The following is a 13,428-nucleotide window of genomic DNA, read 5'->3' on the forward strand; positions in this document are numbered from 1 at the left end:
AACACAGCACCTAGGGAAATTGAACCCAGAAGAAATAATGCTGGAGGTAAAGGGAGGTCAAACCAAATATTGATCTGATTGACATTTCTCTCATGTATTAATTCACTTTGCATTTTGATAATAGATAAATATAAACTATTAACAGGTCTTCTTTTGAAACTAACTGAAATAGCGGTCTATAGTGTTGTCCTCATTTACACAATGTTATGGCCATCAAAAAGGTCAACTGATGTTTCCACAGTCTCATAAAATGACCTGAACTGAGATGAAACAAACGTATAAATATAAAAGTTTATTCAGTATAGTGTTTAGAAAAATAAGTTCACATCATTTCAGAATACAATAAAACTTGGGAAGAATAAATCCCTATTACAGTACAATGAAAACAAAAAAATATATATATGTAAAGATACCTCTTTGGTTGGGTAACTGCACAGAAATGGTTTTTGACTTGAGGTTGGTACCATTAGCAAGAAATGCATCATGAAAAATATAAACTACTTAAAACATTTCAGATGTGTTCTGTTCTCATAAATCATCATAAGGCACAAAAGAAACAAATATAAATACAAATTTTAAAAAATTAACATGCACGAGAAAGCAGTTTTGAAAAACAGAACAGAAGGCCGGATATTACATGCATATAAGTTAAATAATAGATAAAAAATAAAACTAAATGTCGCCATTACCCACTTATATCCTGTATAGTTTTTGCTTGCTCTAGTTGTATTTTTCTAATGTTTACAAACCCTTTTTGGATTTAAAAAAAAAAAAAGAAACAAGAAAAACATGCACAATAGAAGTCAAGTAAACAAAAGACTAACAAAAATTTGTTAAGGTCAATTAATTTTTTGACGAAAAAAACCAAACATTTATTTTTCACTAGTCAGAAGCGAAGACCCGAAGAATAAATAGCATTTTGCACACAATATATATATATATATATATTTTATGCAGGTTCCATGCAATAGTGAGAAAAATGCCTAAATAAGTTTCTAGTTGAAATTGTAAAATAGTGCAAAATAATTCATATAAATGTAGTGTTTAAATTTCAGGGTATTTAATGGATTTCGGGGCAATGCTCGATTAAGAATTGATTGTCTTTCCCTTTGTAGTTAGAGCCACATTTGCAATGTGCTTAGGTTTATAAAAAAAAAAAAAAAACTAGACCAAGTCGGCCAAACCCGCATACATTTGCGGGAGCATTCGTCATTCTAAAACGTATGGAGGCCTCCTGACTGTCCCCTAACAAGCAAGTTCGGGTGTGCGTGTGTGTGGGGTGGGATCTTAAGAATCTGGCATGTCGGACTTCAGACTGCTGTTTTATCTTCTCGGGGACATAAGCAGAGAACCCAGGCGCGCTTGGCAGAGTGTGTGTTCATGGAGGAGTAAGGGGTCCGGACGATCTGCTAAATGATAGTTCAGCCGTCAGCCATCTATTGTATATTTGGGGGGGGGGGCTCTAGGGTAAAGGAAGTATGAACAGTAAAATTGTAGAATACATTAACATTGTTGGAAGACATAATTACATATATATATTTCACTGATCTACGTTTTTTTTTTATAATGTGCTTTGCTACAATTACATAGCCCGTAGGCCAGAAGGCACCAGGAAACTTAATAAGAAATTACTATATTACTCTGACAATAGAAAATAGGAGGACAACAGGAATCAATTTCCAAAACTTAGAAGGAAAATTTTAATTTTTTTTTTTTTTTTTGTGAAATTTGCATAATTATTTTTAAATATTTTTGGAATTAAATAATTTACTAGTACCACATAGGATTGTGTAGAAAACACTAGAAGAACTTCTGGATTCCTATTTCAATTTTGCAACCGAGCTGGAAAATGTTCGCATTAGCGATTTAGCAGAAGAGAAAAATCACAAAAAAAAAAGTCTACATGTAACAATCCCACCGGTTTAGTTCATTAACATGTCAAGTAGATTATAGTTTTTTCTTTTTTCGATAATCGAAAAAAAAAAAGACAAAAACAAAACCAAAAAACCCACAAAAACTATACAAACCACAAATAGGATTCCATTATTTCTCTCTAGTTTGTGATCAACTTTTTTTCCAGCATATCCCCAAAAATAATATTAATAGAAAAGTACCAATAATGCACTTTTTTTAACCTTTAAGCCACTATTTCAAACAATAGAACAGAAGTACTTCAGATGGTGTTCCCTTTACTTACCCACCTTTGTGAAAAGGTTAAATAATGTGGTACTGGGACAACAAAAATTAAAATAGAAAGCAGTGCGATTTTCACTAAAAGGTTTTAGTTCATACAATTTATTGAATGCAACCAAAGTCACAAAGAATCAGCTTTCGGACATCAGGTCTGTACCGTCTATATGTCTTGCATTTCTTCCTCCATTTGAACGTTCTGAAGCTTGGCCAACTCCTTCTTATCATTTTCAAGTTCTTCACAGCCCATATTGACCAAACCGCTAATGACATACTTGGATTTTGCATCCAACAACATGACACTCCCACTGATTGCAGCATTCTGCTCCATGGGCAGGTAACTCTCCTTGGTTTCAGGTAGACGTTGCAGAACCAGGTTGTGATGACTGTTGAAATCCTGATGGGCCTGTGTGGCAGGAAGGCTGGCATTATTACCGCTTGCAGCAATGGGTTCTCCAAGATCTGACTGTGAAGGGGTCACTGACAATAGGTCTTGGGCAGCAATGTAGTGACAGTTCTGAAGATGTGGAAAACTTGCATTACTCGTGGCTGTGACACTGGTTGTGGTGGCGGCATGTGTGGAAATAGATTGACTGAGAGAGACCGACTGGTTCCCGGTAACGGAGGCGAGATTCCCGGAAGAAGTTATTAAAGTAGGAGCTAGTGAAAAATTCTGAGCTTGCGTTCCATTCACTAAGGAAGCCGCAACAGACTGAAGGGTCTCGTCTGATGACATGCTAATGTTTACTTGTGCTGTGTTTTGATTGACAGGCATTAACGAAGAAAAGACAAGACTTTGTTCCAGGCCATCTTGTTTTAAAGAATGCGGAACTGTGTAGACAACTGTGCTAGGAGGGAGAGAGCTTAGGAATACTTTTCCTTGATCGCTGCTTGAGATGGTGTCGTTTGTAAATGTCCCTCCATCTGAAGTACCACGGACCAACGAGAGGTTTCCAATATTTCCTGTAACGAGAAATTTGTACAGTTACTAAGTAAAATGTCCAATCTCCAAAAATAGTCAATAGACATAATCAAAGAATGAACATTTGTTCGGTAGACAGCCATATTTCCCAACTCCACCATACACATGAGCGATCGGCCAATCTGTCAGGCATTGCAGCGGCTTATCTACTCGGAAAACAAAAAGATCGGGCATTGAATTTCCAACTGTCCGATACTTCTCTTCCAACATCATCCATAAGGTGAGAGTTAAAAGTCCCCCATATACATCAGATAATTGACCAGTACAGCCCCAATCGGCAGTTTTAGCCAACTTTTCCTATGTGCATGGGGACCTTTAGGCTCAGCCTATCAAGTATCTAAGTTATGTACAGCGGGCTTCTCACATCATGAACCACTCAGTCTTCACTGTGGCCCTCCCAATACTACACTGCCCAATTTACATATAAATAACCATAATTTACACAAAATGCTATAATGCTTTGTGTCAACTGTCAGCCTAGAAGCACACAACTACAGTGTTTATGGGGGTTAATGCAGTCCCGATCCCTGTAATAAAGTAGATTACGGACTAATTTACATAGATGGTTGAAAAAAACCCAAACAAAAACACAGCACCTGTAATACAAAAATGAAGTGTTTTTTTGTTGTTGTTGCAGTCTTGCCCTCCCAAGTTTATTTTGATTCCTGCCTTGGAAGAAGCTAAGTGAATAACATGAATATTCAGTGAGGTTCTTCAAGTTCCCACAGAATAAAGAGCATTGTACTTTTCCTGGTCTGTTATAAATACAAGCAACATAGACACATACAATATGCAATAACATCTGACTTGACATATGAAAAGCAGCGGTCAAAAAGCACACAAAACTTCAATGTGCTGCCGAGCCAGACTAAAAGCTGCAGAGCTGGTCATCACTCCTGTGATGCAAATGATTCAGTAACCTTCTGCATTCAAAACATAAGAAACCCCTTTAATCCCTTCATGACCCGGGGTGTTTTCATTTTTCGCTCCCCTCCTTCCCAGAGCCATAACTTTTTTATTTTTCCGTCACTATGGCCATGTGAGGGCTTATTTTTTGCGGGACGAGTTGTACTTTTGAACAACACCGTTGGTTTTACCATGTCATGCACTAGAAAACGGGAAAAAATTTCCAAGTGTGGTGAAATTGCAAAAAAAAGTGCAATCCCACACTTGTGTTTTGCTTGGCGTTTTTGCTAGGTTCACTAAGGCTATGTGCACACGTTGCGGATTAGGCTTAGGAATTTCTGGTGCGGATTCTGCCTCTCCTGGCAGAAAACGCACCTGCGTTTTTTTGTGCGGTTCCGCAGCGTTTTTTTGTGCGTTTTTGCTGCGGTTTTCTTGCGGATTTGCTGCGGTTTTTACCCCTGCGGTTTTCTATAATGGAGTGGGTACAAAAACGCAGCAGATTCACAAAAAAGTGACATGCTACTTCTTTTAAACCGCAGCGGATTTTCCGCAAAGTGTGCACAGCATTTTTTTTTCTCATTGATTTACATTGTACTGTAAATCAATTGCGGATCTGCAGCATTTCTGCACCTCAAAAAACGCTGCGGATCCGCAGAGAATCCGCAACGTGTGCACAGACCCTAAATGCTAAAACTAACCTGCCATTATGATTCTCCAGGTCAGTAAGAGTTCATACACACCTAACATGTCTAGGTTGGTTTTTATCTAAGTCAGTGATGGCGAACCTATGACACGCGTGTCAGTGCTGACACGCGTAGTCATTTTCAGTGACACGCGTCCGCCGGCCGCGGCCCCATAGAAATTGCATCCTTAAATTGCATGGCAAGCCGTTCCGATTTTTTATCGGATCGGATGCCATGCAGGAGGCCTGTAGGCCGAAACAACAGAGCTCCGGCGCAGAGCGTCTAGGTCTGGGACTTCCGGTAGACCCGGCGCAGCTCCCGGAAGTCCCAGGCCAAGTATGTTCGCCCCGAACACCAGGGAGTCTGCTGGAGTGTACACAGCATGGATCCACCCTAGAAGCAGAAAGTGAGCGCCAGTGAGCAGGAGGTCGGCGGCGGCACAGGCAGGCAGGCTGCACAGGGGAGGGGGCGGCCTGCTGCAGAGCACGGCCGGCGGAGAGCACGGAGCGGAGCCGCGGAGAGCTGCTGATTGCGCTTCACTCTCCGTCACCGCAGCCAGCAATGCATGGCCTCCCAGCGGCAGGAGGAAGCAGGCGGACTCTGGCCACGGCTCACGCTCCCAGCCCCCTCCCGGGGGGGAAACACACACACACTTGAGCCATTACTGACGGAGCTACGTGTGCTCCGAGGAAGTGATCCCAGGCCAGTTCAGAGGAAAGGAAGTGAACAAAAATCCTCAGAGGAGCTCATCACACGCTATGTATGGAGGGCGCCTGCCATTGTCGCACACTGTCCCTGGTGCCACCACTAGAATGACTGGGGGTATTGTAGAGTACACCAAGGGCCGGAGGGAGAAAAGCAAAGGACTTTCACTAATGTCCTGGACAGTCACAGGACACTGCGCCCCAGCATTAGTGTACAGGTGGGACCCAACATCTGCCCTGCACCCCAGCATCAGTGTACAGGGGGGATCCAACATCTGCCCTGCACCCCAGCATCAGTGTACAGGGGGGACCCAACATCTGCCCTGCACCCCAGCATCAGTGTACAGGGGGGACCCACCATCTGCCCTGCACCCCAGCATCAGTGTACAGGGGGGACCCAACATCTGCCCTGCACCCCAGCATCAGTGTACAGGGGGGACCCAACATCTGCCCTGCACCCCAGCATCAGTGTACAGGGGGGACCCAACATCTGCCCTGCACCCCAGCATCAGTGTACAGGGGGGACCCATCATCTGCCCTGCACCCCAGCATTAGTGTACAGGTGGGACCCAACATCTGCCCTGCACCCCAGCATCAGTGTACAGGGGGGACCCAACATCTGCCCTGCACCCCAGCATCAGTGTACAGGGGGGACCCATCATCTGCTCTGCACCCCAGCATCAGTGTACAGGGGGGACCCAACATCTGCCCTGCACCCCAGCATCAGTGTACAGGGGGGACCCAACATCTGCCCTGCACCCCAGCATCAGTGTACAGGGGAGACCCATCATCTGCCCTGCACCCCAGCATTAGTGTACAGGTGGGACCCAACATCTGCCCTGCACCCCAGCATCAGTGTACAGGGGGGACCCAACATCTGCCCTGCACCCCAGCATCAGTGTACAGGGGGGACCCAACATCTGCCCTGCACCCCAGCATCAGTGTACAGGGGGGGACCCATCATCTGCCCTGCACCCCAGCATTAGTGTACAGGTGGGACCCAACATCTGCCCTGCACCCCAGCATCAGTGTACAGGGGAGACCCATCATCTTAGTTCACGGCACCCCACACAAGTTAAATAATAACAAGACCAACAAAAGAAACCAACTGACAGATGAACAAAGAAGTCACTAAGCAAGTAAGTTAATTATAATTATACATATTTGTTATTTAAACTATACATGTCGCAAAATTATGGTTTTTTTTATCAAGGTGACACCACCCAAGTTATGTTCATTTTTTTGGCGAATTTTGACACACCAAGCTCAAAAGGTTGCCCATCACTGATCTAAGTGGTGAAAAAAAAATTCAAACTTTTTCTATATAAAAAAAAAATTGCGCCATTGTTTGATACCTGTAGCGTCTCCATTTTTCGTGATCTGGGGTCAGGTGAAGGCTTATTTTTTGCGTGCCGAGCTGATGTTTTTAATTATACCATTTTGGCACAGATACGTTCTTTTGATCGCCTGTTATTGCATTTTAATGCAATGTCGCGGTGACAAAAAACATAATTCTGGCGGTTCAAATTTTTTTCTCGCTACGCCGTTTAGCGATCAGGTTAATTTTTTTATTAATAGATCGGGCAATTCTGAACACGGCGATACCAAATATGCATATATTTGATTTTTTTTTATTGTTTTATTTTGGATGGGGTGAAAGAGGGGGTGATTTAAACTTTAATTTTTTTTTTTAACTTTTTTTTTTTACTTTTGCCACTCTTCAATAGCCTCCATGGGAGGCTAGACGCTGGCACAACTCGATCACCTCTGCTACATAGGTGCGAAGCTCAGATTGCTCCTATGTAGCAGAATTGGAGACCTCTGGTTGTTATGCCGACGCATCGCCGACTCCGATCACGTGAGGGGGTCAGCGATAAGCGCATTTCCGGCCGGATGGCTGGAAGCGCTAGTTAAATGCCACCGTCAACGTTTGACAGTGGCATTAATAACGGGCGGGTGAATCGCGATTACACCCGCCGCTATTGCGGGCTAATGTCAGCTGTTCAAAACAGCTGACATGTCCCAGCTTTGATGCAGGCTCACCTATGCCAGAGCCCTGCAAAATGACCTCCAGCAGGCCACAAATGTGCATGTGTCTGCACAAAAGGTTAGAAACCGACTCCATGATAATGGTCTGAGTGCCCGATGTCCACAGATGGGGGTTGTGCTCACAGCCCAACACCGTGCAGGACGCTTGGCATTTACCACAGAACACCAGGATTGGCAAATTCGCCACTGGCGCCCTGTGCTCTTCACAGATGAAAGCAGGTTCACACTGAGCACATGTGACAGATGTGACAAGAGTCTGGAGACGCCGTGGAGAGCGATCTGCTGCGTGCACCATCCTTCAGCATGACTGGTTTGACAGTGGGTCAGTAATGGTGAGGGGTGGCATCTCTTTGGAGGGCTGCACAGCCCTCCATGTGCTCGCCAGAGGTAGCCTGACTGCCATTAGGTACCGAGATGAGATCCTCAGACCCCTTGTGAGACCATATGCTGGTGCAGTTGGCCCTGGGTTCCTCCTAATGCAGGACAATGCCAGACCTCATGTGGCTGGAGTGTGTCAGCAGTTCCTGCAAGATGAAGGCATTGAAGCTATGGACGGGCCGCCCGTTCCCCAGACATGAATCCGATTGAACACATCTGCGACATCATGTCTCGCACCATCCACCAACGTCATGTTGCACCAGACTGTCCAGGAGTTGGCAGATGCTTTAGTCCAGGTCTGGGAGGAGATCCCTCAGGAGACCATCCGCCGCCTCATCAGGAGCATGCCCAGGCATTGTAGGGAGGGTCATACAGGCCCGTGGAGGCCACACACACTACTGAGCATCATTTCCTTGTCTCGAGGCCACTGAAGTTGGATCAGCATGTAAGTTCATTTTCCACTTTGCTTTTGAGCATCATTCCAACTCCAGACCTCCATGGGATATTAGTTGTGATTTACGTTGATCATTTTTAGGTTTTACTGTTCTCAACACATTCCACTATGTAATGAATAAGGATTTACAACTGGAATATTTGGAATATTTCATTCAGTGATATCTAGGATGTGGGATTTTAGCGTTCTCTTTATTTTTTAGAGCAGTGTAAATTATATAGCAGGAGGACTGTCAGCCTACCCTTCCATTCCCCAAACAAAGGTTAACTAATTCCGTCTAAATCCCTAAGTTCAGCCATCCTTAATTTAATCTATATTGCTATTTTTTAAGTATCCCAAGAAACTGGAAAAATAGAAAACCTGAAACCAAGTGGGAATTTCCCCTTTTCTTTAAACATATTGCAGTTATTGAATTCATAGTGAAGAGTGGTCATCTGTGTGAACTGCAGTTTATCTTTTATAGAGTTGACTTCAGAGGCTCTCGCGCTCTCTCTCTCTCTACAGGGTGGGCCATTTACAGTATATGGATACACCTAAATAAAATGGGAATTGTTGGTGATATCAACTTCTTGTTGAAAAGTTTTCCCCCTCCCATATACTAATGTGCCACAAACAGGAAGTTGATATCACCAACCATTCCCATTTTATTTAGGTGTATCCATATAAATGATCCACCCTGTACATATCAGGTATACAGCGACGCTACTGCACAATGAACGGCGGTGGCTGAGGCAAGTGGCAAACATTTGCAGCAGCTCTTCAAGCCTGATGACTGATTAGATGAAAAATAAGGCTAGACAAACTCTTCAATTTTGTAGCGTTGGCATCCCTGCACACTACCTCCCCTGGCAGGAATGCAGACTCACCACCGCAACACCCGACCTGCTCCTCCTTCTTCCTCTACTGCCCAGTGTCTGCGTAATGCTTGCAGATCTCTGGGCACTGTGCTTAGGGCACTCCATGGTCTCTTAAAAGTGACAACATGCACACGATCCTAAAGTGTCCTAGGACAATGGCTGGGAGACGCTTATTATTTAAGGCACCTCCGTCTGTTGGGAAGTCCCAGAGCAACGTATTATGTCAATTGTCTGCACGTTTGCTAGTTCTCAGGTCCCCAATACCTGCCAGTCAGTTTACCTATTCTGTACCTGTCTGCCCGTACTTGCCATGTTTTCCTGTATTCCTGCCGTGCCCAACAGAACCTGCCTGCCTATCAGCCGTGTCTGCCAACACCTGCCTGTCTACATCAGTCATGCCTACCAAGACATCAGCCGTGCCTACCAGTACCTGCTTGCCTGTATACCAGCCGTATCTGCTAGTACCTGCTGTTACAACTTTCTGCCCCTTTTGGGGGGTCAGCTGCCGTGCGTCCGAAGTTTGTCCTGGAGTAGCATCTGGCATCCATCTGGAGCCAAGTCTAACCCCACCATTAGAGGCTCTAGTGAAGAGTCGGGTGTTCGCATTGTCATGCCCGTCTATGCAGTGGCTCCACCGCCCAGTCCATTACAAATTTACAGTGCATCCATTTTTAGTAGTACATCACTATCTTCTATGTTCAGAAGACAGGTGACAGTCCTTGCACGCATGCAAACACATATACCATAACACAACACAAAGTTCTTTAGAAGTTCAGCCTTTAAACAAAAATTCCTTCTGTAAAATATTAAGTTCTTTTCCTCAGACTTAAAGCACATTAATTACTACCGTAATCTGCTGTTAACAGCATTCAGAGATGAACTTTTCAGCAGTATCACGGGACGATAGACAGCAATAGTCTGAAGACATTCTTTGACTTTTATAGGTCAGTTTTCTAGGCATGCTCTGTGACCTGCACAGAGATTACTGTGCAGAGAGGAGAGGATCCTGTGTTGATAAGGATGATCATCAAAAACATTGGAACAAATGTCTCTTAAGGGGGTTAACAAAAATGTGGCTTAATTCAATAAAATACCATCAAATAACCATTATTTATCTTCAAGGAGTTTGTATGTTCTCCCCGTGTTTGCGAGGTTTTCCTCCGGTTACTCCGGGTTCCTCCCATACTCCAAAGACATACTGATAGGTAAATTAGATTGTGAGCGCCAATGGGGACAGTGATGATGATGATGTATGTAAAGCTCTAAAAAAAATATTATGATGGTGCTATGTAAGCGAGTAAAATAAAAAAACAAACTAACAGGTCACTTTCCAATGGCAAATTAGCCCAGATTCATCAAGAACGGCATATAGAAGAGATGTGTGCCTCATGAATTCGTCAAATTTTGTGGCTGCTGTGCGCCTGCATAAAAATGTACATAAATGATGAATTTATCGGCTGCGCTCTGCTACTTCCCCTCCCACTTTGAAAACAAAAACAAAACACCCTGCCTAAAGTTGCAAAAGTTTTGCGCTACTACAAGTTATGCAAAGATTTTGCAATATTTCAAAAAGTTTTACACTGGGAATTATAGTGAAAATGGGGACATAAAAATCATCTGTCAAATAGCATAAAAATACTAATGCAGCATTGGCGACTGTGTACTCAACCACAGGACAGGGAGGAAACCCCCCCCCCCCCCCAAAAAAAAAAAAAAAGCACCTCCTCCCCTTCATGTACACCAAATCTGGTGTGGCTTAGCCCCGATCATTAGGAAAGTGTGAGCTGCAATAGCCGCCTCCACCTATGGTGCCGTTATAGAAAAACTGCAAGCCTTTTTTGCCCCAAATCCTTCACAACCTTTTGAAGTCCTTGATCATTTTAAAAAACAAATGAATACATCTTTACAGAAATCTGCCGTACATGTAGGGGTGGGGTTGTCTGGAGTGGGCTCACGGGCAGAGCACGACCCATACACAGCAGGTAATGGCTGTGTGTTACAGGCAGGATCTGCATCTAATAGTCAAGGGGGACGCGGAGCGCTGCCCGCCATTGTTAACCTGTTAAATTCCACTGTCAATCCCTGACAGCGACACTTAACATGTGCCGACATGGGGGTGCACCTGTTGACCCCAGGGCACAGGTGGATTGCTTTGACAACCGGGGGTCTGTTGAAGACCCCCGTGCTTGTCATTACAGAGCTCCTTTGAAATCCTGCCTGGGACAGCGTGATTTTCACTATATGCAGCAATACTCTGGTATTGCTGTATGTATATGTATATATATATATATATATATATATATATATATATATATATATATATATATATACATACATATACATACACACACACACATACATACATACATACATATACACACACACACACACACATATACAGGGGTTGGACAAAGTAATGGAAACACCTAATCATAATCTTCGAACATGTTATATACATGCAAACCGTGACATATGGTAATGTTTTGTAGTTGATTATTTGTGTTATGTGATATGTGTATGTAAATTAACTGTTTGTTTTGCATAATTGTAAGAACATTGATGAGATCCTGATACCAATGGCAGACCTCTTGGATTTTCAAGGAGGCCAAATTGTTGGTGCTCGTATGGCAGGCGCTAGTGTAACAGAAAGTGCCCGAATGCTTGGCGTGTCAAGAGGTACTGTCTCCAAAGTAATGACTGCGGCTGAAAGAGAAGGAAAAACGTCCGCAGCAAAGCACAGGTCCGGCCGAAAGTCAAAGTTGACAGAGAGACCGTCGGACTCTAAAGCGAATTGTGAGAGAGGATCGCAAGACCATGGCTCCGAAAATCACTGCTGAGCTCAATGGACACCTACAGAACCCAGTTTCCACGAAAACTGTTCGTCGGGAGCTGCACAAATCTGGATTCCACGGAAGAGCTGTAATTAGAAAACCGCTGCTTTCAATGACAAATGTTTCCAAGCGTTTAGAGTGGTGTAGAAATCTCCAGAATTGGTCCCTCGAGCAGTGGAAACGTGATATTCTCAGACGAATCATCGTTTACCCTATTTCCAACCTCTTGCCGAGTGTACGTTTGGAGACAGCCGAAAGAAGCATTCCATCCAGACTGCCTTCTCCCAACCGTAAAACATGGCGGAGGTTCTGTGATCATCTGGGGTGCTATTTCGTGGAGATCCACCGGGCCAATGATATCCCTTCATGGAAGAATTAACAGCCGAGATTATTTAGGCATTTTGGGCGACCAAGTGCATCCAATGGTTCAAGCACTGTTCCCGGAGGGGAACGCCATCTTTCACGATGATAATGCACCAATTCATACAGCTAGAATGGCACGAGGAACATTCTAATGAAGTTGAGCATCTCATCTGGCCCCCACAATCCCCAGACGTCAACATTATTGAGCATTTATGGTCGATTTTAGAGATTCAAGTTAGACGTCGATTTCCGCCGCCATCGTCGCTCAAAGAACTGGAGGGTGTTTTAACTGCGGAATGGGCTAAAATTCCTTTGGAAAAAATTCACACCTTGTATGAATCCATACCTCGGAGAATTGAGGCTGTAATTGCCGCAAAAGGTGGACCTACACCATATTAAACTAACTTTTGTTGATGTTTCCGGGTGTTTCCATTATCTTGTCCAACCCCTGTATGTATGTATGTATGTATGTATGTATGTATGTATGTATGTATGTATGTATGTATGTATGTATGTATGTATGTATGTATGTATGTATGTATGTGTGTATGTATGTATGTGTGCGCGTGTGTGCGTATATAGGGCAGCACGGTGGCGCAGTGGTTAGCACTGCAGCCTTGCAGCGCTGGAGTCCTGGGTTCTAATCCCACCTTGGACAACATCTGCAAAGAGTTTGTATGTTCTCTCCGTGTTTGCGTGGGTTTCCTCCGGGCACTCCGGTTTCCTCCCACATTCCAAAGACATACTGATGGGGCTCACAATCTAAATTCCCTATCGGGGACAGCGATGATAATGTGTGCAAACTGTAAAGCTCTGCGTAATATGTTAGCGCTATATAAAAATAAAGATTATTATTATTATATTAGTACAGACCAAAAGTTTGGACACACCTCATTTAAAGATTTTTCTGTATTTTCATGACTACGAAAATTGTACATTCACACTGAATGGAATCAAAACTATGAATTAACACATGTGGAATTATATACTTAGCAAAAAAGTGTGAAACAACTGCAAATAGGTCTTATAGT

At 43.7% G+C, this 13,428-nt stretch overlaps 1 protein-coding gene across 1 annotated transcript in view; it reads right to left on the reverse strand.

Moving 5' to 3' along the window:
• Window positions 1-277: 277 nt before the first annotated feature.
• LOC143776282 (homeobox protein SIX4-like) overlaps window positions 278-13,428 on the reverse strand; it is a 31,524-nt gene continuing 18,373 nt past the window's right edge. The window contains exon 3 of the mRNA XM_077265504.1: window positions 278-3,153. Coding sequence (XP_077121619.1) covers window positions 2,354-3,153 — 800 coding nt within the window. The 3' untranslated portion in view covers window positions 278-2,353. The remainder of the gene's footprint in view (window positions 3,154-13,428) is intronic.

This window comes from Ranitomeya variabilis, chromosome 1 (assembly GCF_051348905.1).
Source record: "Ranitomeya variabilis isolate aRanVar5 chromosome 1, aRanVar5.hap1, whole genome shotgun sequence".
Classification (NCBI taxonomy): Eukaryota; Metazoa; Chordata; class Amphibia; order Anura; family Dendrobatidae; genus Ranitomeya; species Ranitomeya variabilis.